The following is a 13,323-nucleotide window of genomic DNA, read 5'->3' on the forward strand; positions in this document are numbered from 1 at the left end:
AATGTTCAAGAAGCAAGAATACTGAAATTATCTAATCAGACATGGGAAAAGGAAGATTGATGGGGAGAGTTGTGATGGGAGACAGCAAGATGAGAAATAAAAGTATTCAGACATTAAAAGAAGGCTATGAGTTAATAATCCTCTAGCCAAGGGATATTAGCAATCTGACTTGAGAGGTTTCAGGAAACCCCTATCTGAACCAGACAAAACAGGGGGACTAAAACTTGCCAACACTGTGAATTTAAGCACACCAGGAGAGGGACAAAATGGCAGCAAAAGCACATTAAAAAAAAGGGTCAAGACCAAACACAGCCTGGCCATTGGGAGAGGGGATGAAATCTGACACAAGGAGTGAGGTTACAAATATGAATTCACAGAAGAAGATACTGAGCATTCAGAAGAAATATTTTATGTCAAGAAAAGCCCAAGAGGTAAATGGAGAAGAGAACAACTTCACAACAGTAAAAAGAGCTTTACAGGGAGAAAAAAACACTTGGCTAAAAGGAATATAAGATTTCCTGGAGAAAATGAAGAAAGAGATTTTAATAAAAGAAATAAAAATGAAATAAGGGCTCCAGATTAAAGAATTGAAAAAGAGAAAATACAACAAAATAGAAGGTAGAAATCTTTAGCCAAAAAAGGAAAAACACTAGAATGGAAATTCTCCATAAAATTGCACAGGGCCCAGCATATAGTATGCACTTAATAAATGTTTATTTTTTGTTTTGTTGATTGAAATGAGAATGGAGCAAATAGAATCCAATGATTCCATGAGACAAAAAAGAAATGCTAGAACAAATTCAAAAGGTTGGGAAAAAATGAAGAAAATATGTTTATTATAAAACAAAACAAAATGACCCAGTAAACAGGTTGAGGAAAGGGAATTCAAGAGCAAGATTTCTTGAAATTTATGACCAAACAAAAAGCATGGAATCATAAATGAAAATTGCCCAGATCTATTAAATACAAAGGACAAAATGAAAACAGAATATGACTTCCTCAAAAAAAGACCCTAAAATGAAAACTCCCAATCCAAAGGTGAAAATCAAAGAAATAAAATTACAAGGAACCAAAAAGAGTTCAAGTACTAAGGAACCAGCTGGCATCATTCAAGACGGATTGGCTACTACTTAAAAGAAAAAAAAAAATCTTGGACCATAATTCCAACAGGCAAATGATAAAAGGTTTACAACCAAGAAAAAGACCTGCAAAACTGAAGACAATCCAACAAAGAGTATGGGGAACATATCTTTATTACAAAAGAGAGTTTTAAAACATTCTTCACGAAAATAAAAGAATTTAATATACATTTTGAAATCCAAACACAAGTGATGAGAAACATAAGGAAAAAAACACAAAATGTACCTTTTAGCACACTTTAATGTTTAAACAATTGGAAGGTGCTTACTTTCTACTGAGAGAGAAGAAAAAAGTGTCTCTTTAGAATATTAATTTTTTTAAGAGTCAGAGAAAATTAAATAGAATAGAGTGTCTGGAAGTAGTTTTGTTTTGTTTTGTTTTTTGGTTTGTTTTTATGCTTGAAGAAAAGAGAGAGGGGCAGCTAGATGGTGCAGGGGATAGTGCCAGTCCTGAAATCAGGTGGACTTCAGTTCAAATTTGACTTTAGACACTTGCCACTTAACTAACTGTGTGACCTTGAGCAAGTCACTTAACCCCAATTGTCTCTCAAACAAACAAACAAAAAACTACAAGAATTTTCATTTCTTCCTAATTGGTCTCCTGTTTTCTCTCCTGTTGCCCCTCTCCTCAACCACATTTGTCAAAATGCCTCCTGGTTGGTTTGGTTCAATAAGGACTTGGTCAGGGGTTACAGGGACATAAGAAGTGACCAATGTGGAGAGTTAAAAGAAATTGTTTCAATTAATCCTATGAGTCAGTTCTGCCAGTAGGACAGCCCTCTCAGGGGCTGTTGTAGGAAGCTGCCTATAACCAAGGTGGTCATTTAACAAATCATGAAGTCTTGTTTGGATGTTTCCTCCCTAATCCAAGAAAAATGGATCTGGGAAGTTGAGATTATGTCCTAATGTTAATTTGTTGCTTTGCTTTCACAAAATACCCTTCCAGACTGGTTATTAGTGGCTTTTTAAATTAAACTGTCCCACTTGGTAGTCATCAGCAATCTCAAACCACATCACAAGAGTTCCTTGATTTCAAGTACATCCTACTGTATTTTATAATCCTGCTCTGTTCTGTGGCAGTGAGAGAAATGTCCCTGGATCATGTTGAAATATGTTTCAAGTGTCCCATTGCCTTTCACCTCTTGTCCAATCACCTGGATACTCATCAATTTTAGCATAACTGTACTAACTGCTCCCCCCTCCTTTTTTGTTGCTGTTGTTCACCATAATAAAAGAGTGATGAGCAATTAAAAAAAGAAGAAAAGAGAGAAAAAGGAATATACTTAATTCTCACATTTATTTCAACCCTGTGAAGCAGTTTATAATTGGTTTTACTTTTACAGATGAAGAAATGGGGCAAGAAGAGTTAAATATCTTACCTAGGAACACATAGCTAGTAAAAGTTTAAAATAAGATCTATGTTCAGATCTTCCTAACTCCAAGTCTTATCATATAACTCTATCAGCTACATATAAGTTTAACAGCTTATATATCACAATAAGCTCAAAATGGATCCATCACTTTAATATAAAGGATACTATGATTTTTCAAAATAAGAAAACATAAGAGAATAAGAGGAAAACTGATAGTGAAACTTTTCACAATTATGACTAAGAGGAAAATTCTTGAATAAAAAAGCAAAAATATTGGAACATTTTTTAGTCCTGGGGCTGAGAAATGGAGCAGACTCCAGGGTAGAAAGTTATATGACATTGTCAAATGAAGTGACTATGTCAAATAATTTTGATTTTCTTTTTCACAAAGGAAAGTTCAATCAGAGTAGAGTTTTCCCCTTTTCCTTCAGAAAAATCTATGACACAAATACAAAACATATGAATAAAACCTATGCTTTTAAATGATGAGGGTAGTACCAAAGGTTAGGTAAGTGTGAGTAAAGAGCAAAATTCAAAAGCAATTTCTTACTCCATTTCCTTTGCCGTTATTGTTGTTGCTGTTATTATTGTTATTGTTATGGTTACTTTAAAACAGAGAGTTTGTCAGAGATCCCTGGCCAGACATCATTCTGAAGAGAACCTGATTGGGCTCCACTAAACTTATTTCTACTTACATCCATCAATGTCAAGCAATTCCAAAGTGTTTTCAGAGAATAGCTATATCAAGAGACTGCTGCTAAAATTACTAATTATCCTAGAACTTATTGAAGCTGCTTAACTTGGTTTATGTCAATTTATGAATGACAGAAATGTATTTATACATATTCTTTCTCTCAGTATACTTAACATCATTTCCTATTGCAGAGGATCAAAGTATTTCTGCAACCTCCTACTTTATAGAAACTGAGACTCAAAGATGTGAATTTACTTTGCCAAGATCATCCAAATAGAAAGGACTCTTCCATCTCTAGATTTTTAAGTGTTGCTATTGTTAAATCATTTTTCAGTTGTGTCCAACTCTTTGTGACCCCATTTGGAGTTTTCTTGGCAAAAATACCAGAATGGTTAACCATTCCTTCTCCAGCTCAGTTTACAGATGAGGAAACTGAGGTACAACAGGGTCAAATGACTTGCTCAGGACCAGGTCAGATTTGAACCCAGAAAGAATCTTCCTAGCTCTAGGCCCAGAGTTCTATGCACTATGCACCACTGAGGTGACCTTTAAAGTATTTTCTAGCTCTCAATTTTTGATCCTAGGAATGCTAATTTTAAAAAAGACAATCACTTACTCTATTTCCCAAAGTCTAATTTTACTTGTATAAAGAAATTCATAAAAACTTCCAGAAATTAAAAAATCCATGACTAGATTACACTCATTTTACAGATTATAACAGTCAATATTTTATCTTAGTGGCAGATTGAAATAGTAGATACATTAATGAATTTAAAACTTGGGGTTCAAATTCAGTCAGTTATTATCTTTATGTCCTTACAAAAATTCACCAAAGTTTCCTGTATCTCAGTTTCCTCACTTATAAAATGGAATAACAGCTACCTTACAAGGTTTTTTTCTGAAGCAAAAATGAGGTATCTTTAAAGCACAAGGAAAACTCATAAGCAACACAGAAATGAGAACTATGCTTATTACTATTTTCAGGATGATTTTATTACTTTCAAAATCCTCTCACAAAAAGTATTCAACTGGATTCTAATATGCATCTTGCTATAAGAACATTGGGGATAGTAGCACCAGGAAAATAAACCATGTCCCTTCTCCAAGGTGAACAGACTTCTGAAGCTAAACAGAGGCAGACAAGTTGTGATGCATTTATACAAAGTCCTGGTCAAACATCCCTTAGAGCTCCACCAAACAGGCTCTTTCCTCAGGCCTCATCTGCAAGTAGGACAAATGAAGTTTTGTGCAAGAACCAAAAACCTACAGTGCTTTGCAGAAGTCACCTTTGCAAAAGTCCTTCCCTTTATAAAAGGGGAACAGCATTAGTCCGAAAAAAATATCCCTCAGTGTTGAGACAGTGTCATTTCAGGACTGGTCATACGGGTGTAATCTGGTTGTGATCTTTTTTTTTCCTGGAAGTCTTCAAGAGGACGTGGCATTCTTTAAAAAAATGAAACCCATGGCTCATCAGGCAGCCTAATATTAGTCAGAAATTTCCTTTGTTTTCAGTTTTTGTTGCTTTGTATGTTTTCCCAATCCATCTGGGTTTCCATGATATTTAAAATTCATTTAGTGCCTGGGGAATTTAGAATTCCCTTGGTGCTCATCACTGTCTTATGAAATCCAGAAAATGTTATGACCATGAAAAACTCAGCACGAATATTTTTAAAAAACGTAATATAGCTCCCCTTTCCATCAGCACTTCACAAACTCACCTTCTTTGAAATCCAAATAATTCACATTTTTAAAAAGCTTTATTCAGGCATTTTCTTTTCAAATTACAAAACACTTCCAAATCATCCCTCCACTCCCCAAGAGGTCTCCTGAAACTTAGTAAAATAATTAAGCAAAACTAACAATACAGTGACTTCATCTGAAAGACTATACAACTTTCCACATCTGCAATACCCCTCCCAACCTCTCTATTTTTAAAATGTTGTTTTTTTAATTAACAGAAATCTATTTTCTCTCTCTTCTAACCCCCACCTCACTGGAGAGGAAAAAAGATAAAAGGAAAAGAAATTGCTTGTAACAAACATGGATAGTCAAGCAAAACAAATTCCTTCATTGGTTGCAGAGGGGGAAAAAAGTGTGTGTGTGTTAGTGTGTGTGTGTGTGTGTGTGTGTGTGTGTGTGTGTGTGTGTATGTGTGCAAATCTTATTCTACACTCTAAATCCATCACCACTCTGTCAGGAGGTGGGAAGCATGTTTCATCATCACTCCTCTGGAATCATGACTGGTCCTTTTGTTGACTAAAGTTTCTCAGAGCTTTCCAAGTTATTTATCTTCACTCTTACTGTATAAATTGTTTTCCTGGTTCTGCTCATTTCATTCTACATCAGTTTATAAGTCTTCAAAGTTGTTCACTTTTATAATGTTAATGTTACAGTATAAATTGTTCTCCTGTTTCTGCTCATTTCATTCTTTATCAGATCATCTAAGACTTTCCATGTCTCTCTGAAGTCATCTCCTCCTCATTTTTTGCAGCACAAGAGTTATTCTATCATATTCACTTACCACAACTAACAAATCATTCCTCAATTGATTGCTATCCCTTTAGTTTCCAGGGTTTTCTGGCCACCACAAAAAGAGCTGCTATAAATGTTTGTCCATATAGGACCTTTTCCCATTTCTTTGATCTCTTTTGGGTTGCAGCCTAGCAATGATGATCTGGATCAAAGGGCAAACACTGGTTAGCAATGTTTTGTGTACAATTCCAAACTGCTTTCCACAATGGTGATACCCATTTGCAGATCATCTAACAGAGCATTAATGTGTCTGTTTACCCATAGTCCCTTCAACACTTAACATTTTCCTATTTTCTCATCTTTGCCAGTTTGATGGGTGAGGAAACAGATTCTTGCAATCACTTAAATTTGCATTCTTCCAATTGTAATAATTTGGGGCATTTTTTCATGGGACTTTTAGAGCATTTCTTCTCTTGAGAACTACCTATCAAACTATAAATTTGTAGCTCAATTCAGATCCTAGTGACTATCGTTTTTACTAATTCCTATGATTTTCTCCTTCCTTGCTCGATCACCTGGCTTCTAGTCCTATTCTCCTTTCTAACTCCTGCCTTCATACTAAGGGAGAGAATTCAACATACATGTTGATACTCACTTCCTCAATCTGTTCAATTCCCATGACCTACTTCTCCATTCCAGCTCAGAACATAGACAGTCACACCCTTGATCGTGCCATCATTAATTTTTTATCATTTCATCTTCCCCTCTGGCGTACAATTCTAAATCATCTTCATCTATATCATGACTTCCAATCTTTCCATCCCTCAGGTCTTTTCCCTTGACCTCCAGACTGGCAACACTCTCCTCTCCTTGACCCTTAGTAAACTAGTCCAACTCTTTCCTATATATTTGAATTTCTTGCCCTTTTGTCTTACTGCCAATCATGTTTTGCCAAGCCCCAGCCTTGAATTTACTCTTATGGCTTCATTCACTCCTATTCTTAAGAGCTACATCAACATGAACAAGATCATAAAACTGTATTTACTAGATCCACTGCAAATTTGTTACACAATCTCACCCAAGTCCTCACTGCAGCAAGGCAGTTCTTTTACCCTACTCAACATTTCATCCCTCTACATACCTCTCATAGAAATCCTCTTCCCCTTCCCTCTCAGTTAAGGATCTTTCCTCACTTTTAGCTTAAAAAAAAAAAAAGAGGCCATTTGATGAGGGAGGACTCCATCTTCCTCAATTCAAGCATCTCCCCATACTTTACTCCTTACATAAAGAAGTGGCCCTTATTCCAAGGCAAGCCCCTCTACATAAACCCTTAAAACTCATTTCCTCCTGTCTTCTCCAACTGATTGCTCATAATCACAATCCCTAATCTCTCTCTTAGTCTTCAGTGTCTTCCTACCTAATGACTCCTTGGCTGCCTAAATAGGTGACCTTGTCTTTTCCCCTATCTTTGAAAACTCTCATTTGATCCAACCAGTCCCACTAAATATTGGCTCATAACTCTCTTCCCTTTCTCGGGTAACCCTTCATTAGAAAGCCGTCTACTTAATTCTACCACTTGCCTCCTACCTCCTAGTGCTTACTTCTATTCTCCAAATCAAAACCCTCTGAAATTTGACTTCATCATTCAACTTCTTTCTTCAAAATTATCAATGATCTCTAATTGTAAGTAAAAGGGCCTTTTCCCAATCCTTATGAGTGTTGACTTCTCTATAACTACTGACACTGCAAGCCAAGCTAACCTCTCCCCTGGATTCTCTCTCCTCTCTAAGTTCTCATATAACTTTTCTCTTTTCATTATTCTGGTGGATCAGTCCTTTCATTCAAGCATATCCACAAACTGTAGGAGTCCCCCAAGACTGCCTGGGGTATCCTTTTCTTCTCCTCCTAGACTATCTCACCAGAGAATCTCCTCAACTCTCAAGGGTTCAGTCAACATTTCTGTACAAATTATTCCAAGATCCTGAAATCCAATCCCAAGCTCTGTGGAGGCCATATAAAATCTAGTAAATCACAAAGAAAATCTGGACATGAATCCTTGTTCCAACCTTATTAGCCAGATCTGATAATGGGCAAGTGATTATACCTGTTTTTATTGTGTTTAGTCTTGGGTGCCATATTTGAAGAAGGAAATCAATAACCTACAAAGAGTAGAATAACTAGAATGGTAAGATTAAAGAGCATGCTGTAGAAGGTCCTCTGAAGGAATTAGGGATGATTATCCTGGAAAAAGGAAGATTTAGAGGAAAACCTGACAGTATTCTATCAAAGCAATGGAATTATTCTGCTTGGCCACAGGGAAAGGGAATTGGAAATACTGGTGAAAGTTACAGGGAAGTTAATTTAGACCTGATATAAGGAAAAATTTAACAATAAGAGTGATCCTAGGATAAACTTAGCTGCCCAGGAAGCCTCTCTTTGTTGGAGGTCTACCAAATGATGGATAATTCCTTATAGACAACATTGTAGAGGGATTTCTTGATCAGGCAGAGATTGCTATAAGTCACCTCTCTATGGTCTTGTCCAGCTCAAGATAATCTTTGCACATCAGATTTATTATAAGAGAAGCACTTTGCAAATCACAAAACTCTGTATGAAAATGTGAGCTTTTACTGTATTCACTGCTATCAGCATCATCCCTGATCCTTTGATAGGAATTGAAAGAAACTATCTGGAGACAAATGACTATTCTTTTACATTTGGGGTTCCATGGATCATTGTACTGAAAACAAAAGGTGATTTTCTTTTAGTTGAACAAAAACATTAGGCTGTTAAGCATATCCTCTGTACAATCAAAGAAAGTATCTCCAGGATGGATCTGATAGGAGCTAAGACAAGGATGACATGTACCTCATCTCTTTCCCACATGATTTTCATCCTCTTAACTAGAGAGTTCTGTATTTTGAAAACTTTTTATTCCGTGAGTAACAAAGGATAATGACTTCTAATAAAAGAACTTTTAAGTTTTTAAGAAAATTTAAATTAAATCAAATTTTTAAAAATTATGTCTAAGTGCAACAGTTACATCTGGAATTTTGGTCTGATTGTAGTTTGTGCTGTTGTTGTTCAAGCACTTTCAGTCAAGTCCAATTTTTTGTGACCTCATTTGGAGGTTTTCTCAGCAAAGACACTGGAGTGGTTTGCCATTTCCTTCTCTAGCTCATTTTATAGATGAGAAAATTGAGGCATATAGGGCTAAGTGCCATGTTTAAGGTCACACAACTAATAAGAATAGGAGTTAAATATAACTTTAAGTCTTCTGGATCTAGCAGACTATGAACTGCATTACCTCACTCCTTAGACGCACACACATACACCCCTGAAATTTCTACAAGTCCCTACATAAGACTCATAGTACATGAGATGAGACCAAATCATCAGCTTATATTTCTCCCTTTGCAGAGCTATCAGTTAATGAAAGGAAAAGCAACTCTAGAAATGTTGTCATTAAAAGAAAGAGACAAAGAGAAAATAAAATCATGGAAAGTCATCTGGAAAATTTTGCACTCACCTTGAATAAGTCACAAAGGGAAAAGGACAAATCACATAAACAGGTGTCCACTTGAATGCTTTAGCATGATTAGAATGAACACAGGAAATTGGTCTCGAAGGACTGCAGATGGTAAGCCTCTTGGATGCATTTGTCTATTGTGCAAACCAGGTCCTATTTCTAACAAGAGCCTTGTTGATTTTCCCATAATGTTTAAAGTTAGATGCTTCATATGACAGTTCTGCTGTATGCATTTTTCTCACATCTGGTTCATATTTGCTCTTTTTCAGGTTCCAAAAACAACTGTCTCCAATGGATCAGGAAGACAGGGGTCCATATTCACTTCTTGAACAAGCAAAGTCTGTTGGGTGATTTCTTTTTCCTGATCTGTGAGGTTAAGTTGAGCCATTTCCTTCCTTGAAATACCCTTTAGTAATTCAAAAAAATTTGGAGAAATCTAGCTGTGGGCAGCTAAGGTGACACAGTGGATAGAGCCCTGAGCCTAGAGTCAGAAAAATCTTAGTTCAAATATGATCTCCAAAACATATTAGTTATGTGTCTTGGGTAAGTCATTTAATCCTGCTTGCCTCAGTTTCCTCATCTGTAAAATGAGCAGGAGAAGGAAATGACCAACCCCTACAGTATCTTTGCCAAGAAAATCTCAAATGAAGTCATAAAGAAACTGAACAACAATAAGAGAATTTAAAGAATGAACTTTCTGCCTCTTTTTCCTAGGGAAAAGTACTTCTTAATCAAGTACTTATATGCAGAAAATTCTATCCAAGAATGCCTCCAGGAGTTTACCTTGTACTTGGGGGAAAATAAGCAGATAAACAAAAATAAACAAAATAATTTCTGAGGGAAGGGATACTATAGATAGATTAGGTTTCATTTAAGAAGGAGCACCTAAGACTGAGCCTTCAAAAAATCCAAGGATATCTTGAAGATGGAATGCCATTTTCTTAGAAGTACTAAAGATCATATCTATTTTAAAAATATTTCTGGAAAAAATAGGAGAAGAAAATAAGCATTTATGTAGTGTCTACTATGTGCCAGACACTATGCTAAGTATATGTATATGTATATATAAGTATATGTGTAAAGTGCACTAAGCATTTTATATATACCACCTCATTTGATCTCATTTGAGTGATACCTGCTCTACCAATCCTCCCATTTAGAATGTTGTTCTTCAAGATTTTCCCTCTTTATGACAGATATGGCATAATCTTATCCTGACTAGGGCTTCTAGTTTCTTGAATTCTTGCATATTTGCTTACAGTAATTTTTTTCCCCCTTTAACTTGAAAACTATAATTTTGGAAACAATATTCTTGGGTATTTTCAAATTGGGGTTTCTTTCATGAAGTGATTATTTTCATTTTGCTCTCTGTTTCAAATAGTTCAAAAGAGTTTTCTTTAAAGATTTCTTCAAATATTGCATCCATGTTATAGCATGGTTATTGATGGAACTGGGATAGTAATTTCTAGTTTTGAGACATAAGGCACAAAGCACATGTGAAGAATTCACAATGGTATTCTCTTTGCCAAAAGGTACCTTGATTTACAAGAAGAGGTGCACAGACAAAATGAAGAGGTAAAATAGACACCAGGAGTAAAAAAGTTTCAGGAGAGCAATAGAAAGAACATTATAGTGAGCAAGGGAAAGGATTTTAGCAATTAACAATAGAAAAGACAAGTTTTCTAGTGGAATTCACAATTAACCAGGAGAAAAGGAATATGCCATTGACTGGCAGGCTAAATCCATAGAACTTAGCCAACTAATCCCAAAAAGAGTTCACAAGGGAAGGGGATTACACCATTGACTGGTGGGCTAACCCTAAAAGGGATGTAGCACCCTAAGGAGAAAGACACCATAAGACATGGGGGGAAGGGGTGAGGAGAAAAACACCATGAAACAGAACTCTATGATGGGCTAACAGTGAAAGGGATTTAGCAAAGATGGCATAGGCTATGGGCAGATTTATAGGCAGAAATTTAACCTCAGGAGACTGACATCATAACTTGACTTTCTGATTAGATACAATAAAATGGGATTTCCAAAGACCTCCACACAATAGGACAGTAACAAAAACTCCACTTCAACAAAAGGCCTACTTAAGAAAAAAAGGCTCACTTAAGGCTGAGCTGAATTCATCAGCGCCCTTCCTGCTTGTCCCAGTCTTTCTCAGCTAAAGCTCATCTAGTTATCAGGATCTTATCAGTGATGGTGATGTAATATAGCTTCTAGGGGAGATAGCAATAATTTTAAGGTCCCCTGACCTTAGGGGACTTCTGTTCTAATAATAAGTCAGTGATTCTAAATCTTCCGGCTTTAGAATCTATGATCTTGAGGCCCTCTGATCTAAGAATGCTATTGTTCTGTCAATGATTATTAAAAGTCCTCTGGCCTAGGAATATAATAATATTTCTTTCCTTAGACTTTAGGGAAGATATATTAGTGAACCTGAAACTATTGTTCTAACAATCTTGTCTGTCAATTTCAAGTCTTCTGGCCTTGGAATAGCTCTACAAACATTATTGTCTGTTGGTCAGTGATAACCAAATTCTTGAGACCATTCTTTGGTTCTATCTCTAGGCCATAAAATTATCATGTCTATAACATGAAGAACTAAATAGAAGTGTTTCTTTGCTAAATTCTCTTGGAATTTAGATGGCTTCAACTAGCATCACAATTACAACAAACTCTGCCCCTTTGACTTGGAAACAGGTTCAAGACTGCAAATTCTTTGGAGATACCACCGCAGACACCAGTATATGATCCTAACCTTTTGGAATCCCTTCCCTACTTCAACAATGTTTTTGAAGGAGTGTAATAATTCTAAATTTTCTTCAACCTGTTTACCAATCAGTTTTTTTAATCTTGTTTTATTCTAATATTTCTTATTATCTCAGGGAGCTACTGCTAAGATGTTTGGTCCAGGCTATTTTTCAGGGTTCTCCTTCCACTTTTTCCTTTTCATAGCTCTTATTTCACTTATAATTTTATCTTTCATGTCTAACTGCTATGTCCCCAGTTTGAGCATTCCATGAGGACTCCTCCTGCATGGTTTCATTTAATGCACCACTATCTTGAAACACAGGCTACATAAAGAGAACCATGAGAAGACCCAACAGTAACATTTCTTACCTGCCCCTTTCTACTGCTAAGGCATCAAGCTCATCAAAGAAAAGAATTGATGGTGCCACAGCTCGAGCTTTCTTGAAGATCTAGAACAGATATTCCAGTGAGTTCAAATATTAAGCTAGACTCTGACATAATCACATTCCTCCAATCACCACCCTGAAACTCAAACCTGCCCCCTCCCCCACATACACACAGTGCTTACCATGCAGCAGGAGATTAATAAATGCTTGCTGGACCTAGCCTTTAACATGGAAGCTAGAGTCATAAGTAGTCTTTTGTTGTAGTCAGGAAGTGAATCACTATTAGTATTTAGACTGCTGTGGACAGAATTTCATAGCTCATCTAGCCCTCATTTTATAAAGAAGGAAACTCAGGTCAAGGAAAGAAAACGTGATTTGCCCCAAATTACTAAAATAGTGCCAGAGTTGGAATTTGAACTTCTTTTCTGATATTTTGATTCCTCTTTCTATTCTACAACCATATACTCCACAGTATGATTTTAATATTTAAAGCCAAGGAAAATCCTTGAGCTCAGAGATTCATTCCCAATTCAAATCTATAAATATACTAAATCTCAACTACGTACAAGGACTGGGAATATAAAAATAGAAAGAAAAACAGACCAAGACCTTCAAGTTTACATTCTAATGAATGTAATGAAGCTAATGAACTTTTTGAAATTAATGTAAACAGCAACCTGACTATGACCGACAATATCTTCCCTGAATTCTCCACCATGCTTTACCCCATATGCTTCAGGATTTACTCTAGGATTAAATATATTGTGTGGGCATCAAAGTGATCCACTTGTATCATGCCATTCTGACTGTCTAAGAGTTATTTTAGGCCCAAAAAACCACAAAATTTTTCCATTCAGAATACTTACAAAAATAGAGAGAGACTGGGATCTACCAAATTGAGGTATCTATATTTCCATGTATTACATATAAATAGGCACTATGCATACCCAACTATATGGTCAGATTATCA

General features: G+C 36.1%; 1 protein-coding gene across 2 annotated transcripts in view; it reads right to left on the reverse strand.

Annotated features, from left to right (window-relative positions):
* Positions 1-13,323, reverse strand: part of SPATA5 (spermatogenesis associated 5) — a 244,693-nt gene that overhangs the window by 183,102 nt on the left and 48,268 nt on the right. For both annotated transcript variants that reach the window (XM_031941363.1, XM_031941362.1), the window contains exon 13: positions 12,337-12,416. In XM_031941363.1, the coding sequence (XP_031797223.1) occupies positions 12,337-12,416 (80 nt within the window). The remainder of the gene's footprint in view (positions 1-12,336; positions 12,417-13,323) is intronic.

Source organism: Sarcophilus harrisii, chromosome 6 (assembly GCF_902635505.1).
Source record: "Sarcophilus harrisii chromosome 6, mSarHar1.11, whole genome shotgun sequence".
In the NCBI taxonomy this organism is placed as follows: Eukaryota; Metazoa; Chordata; class Mammalia; order Dasyuromorphia; family Dasyuridae; genus Sarcophilus; species Sarcophilus harrisii.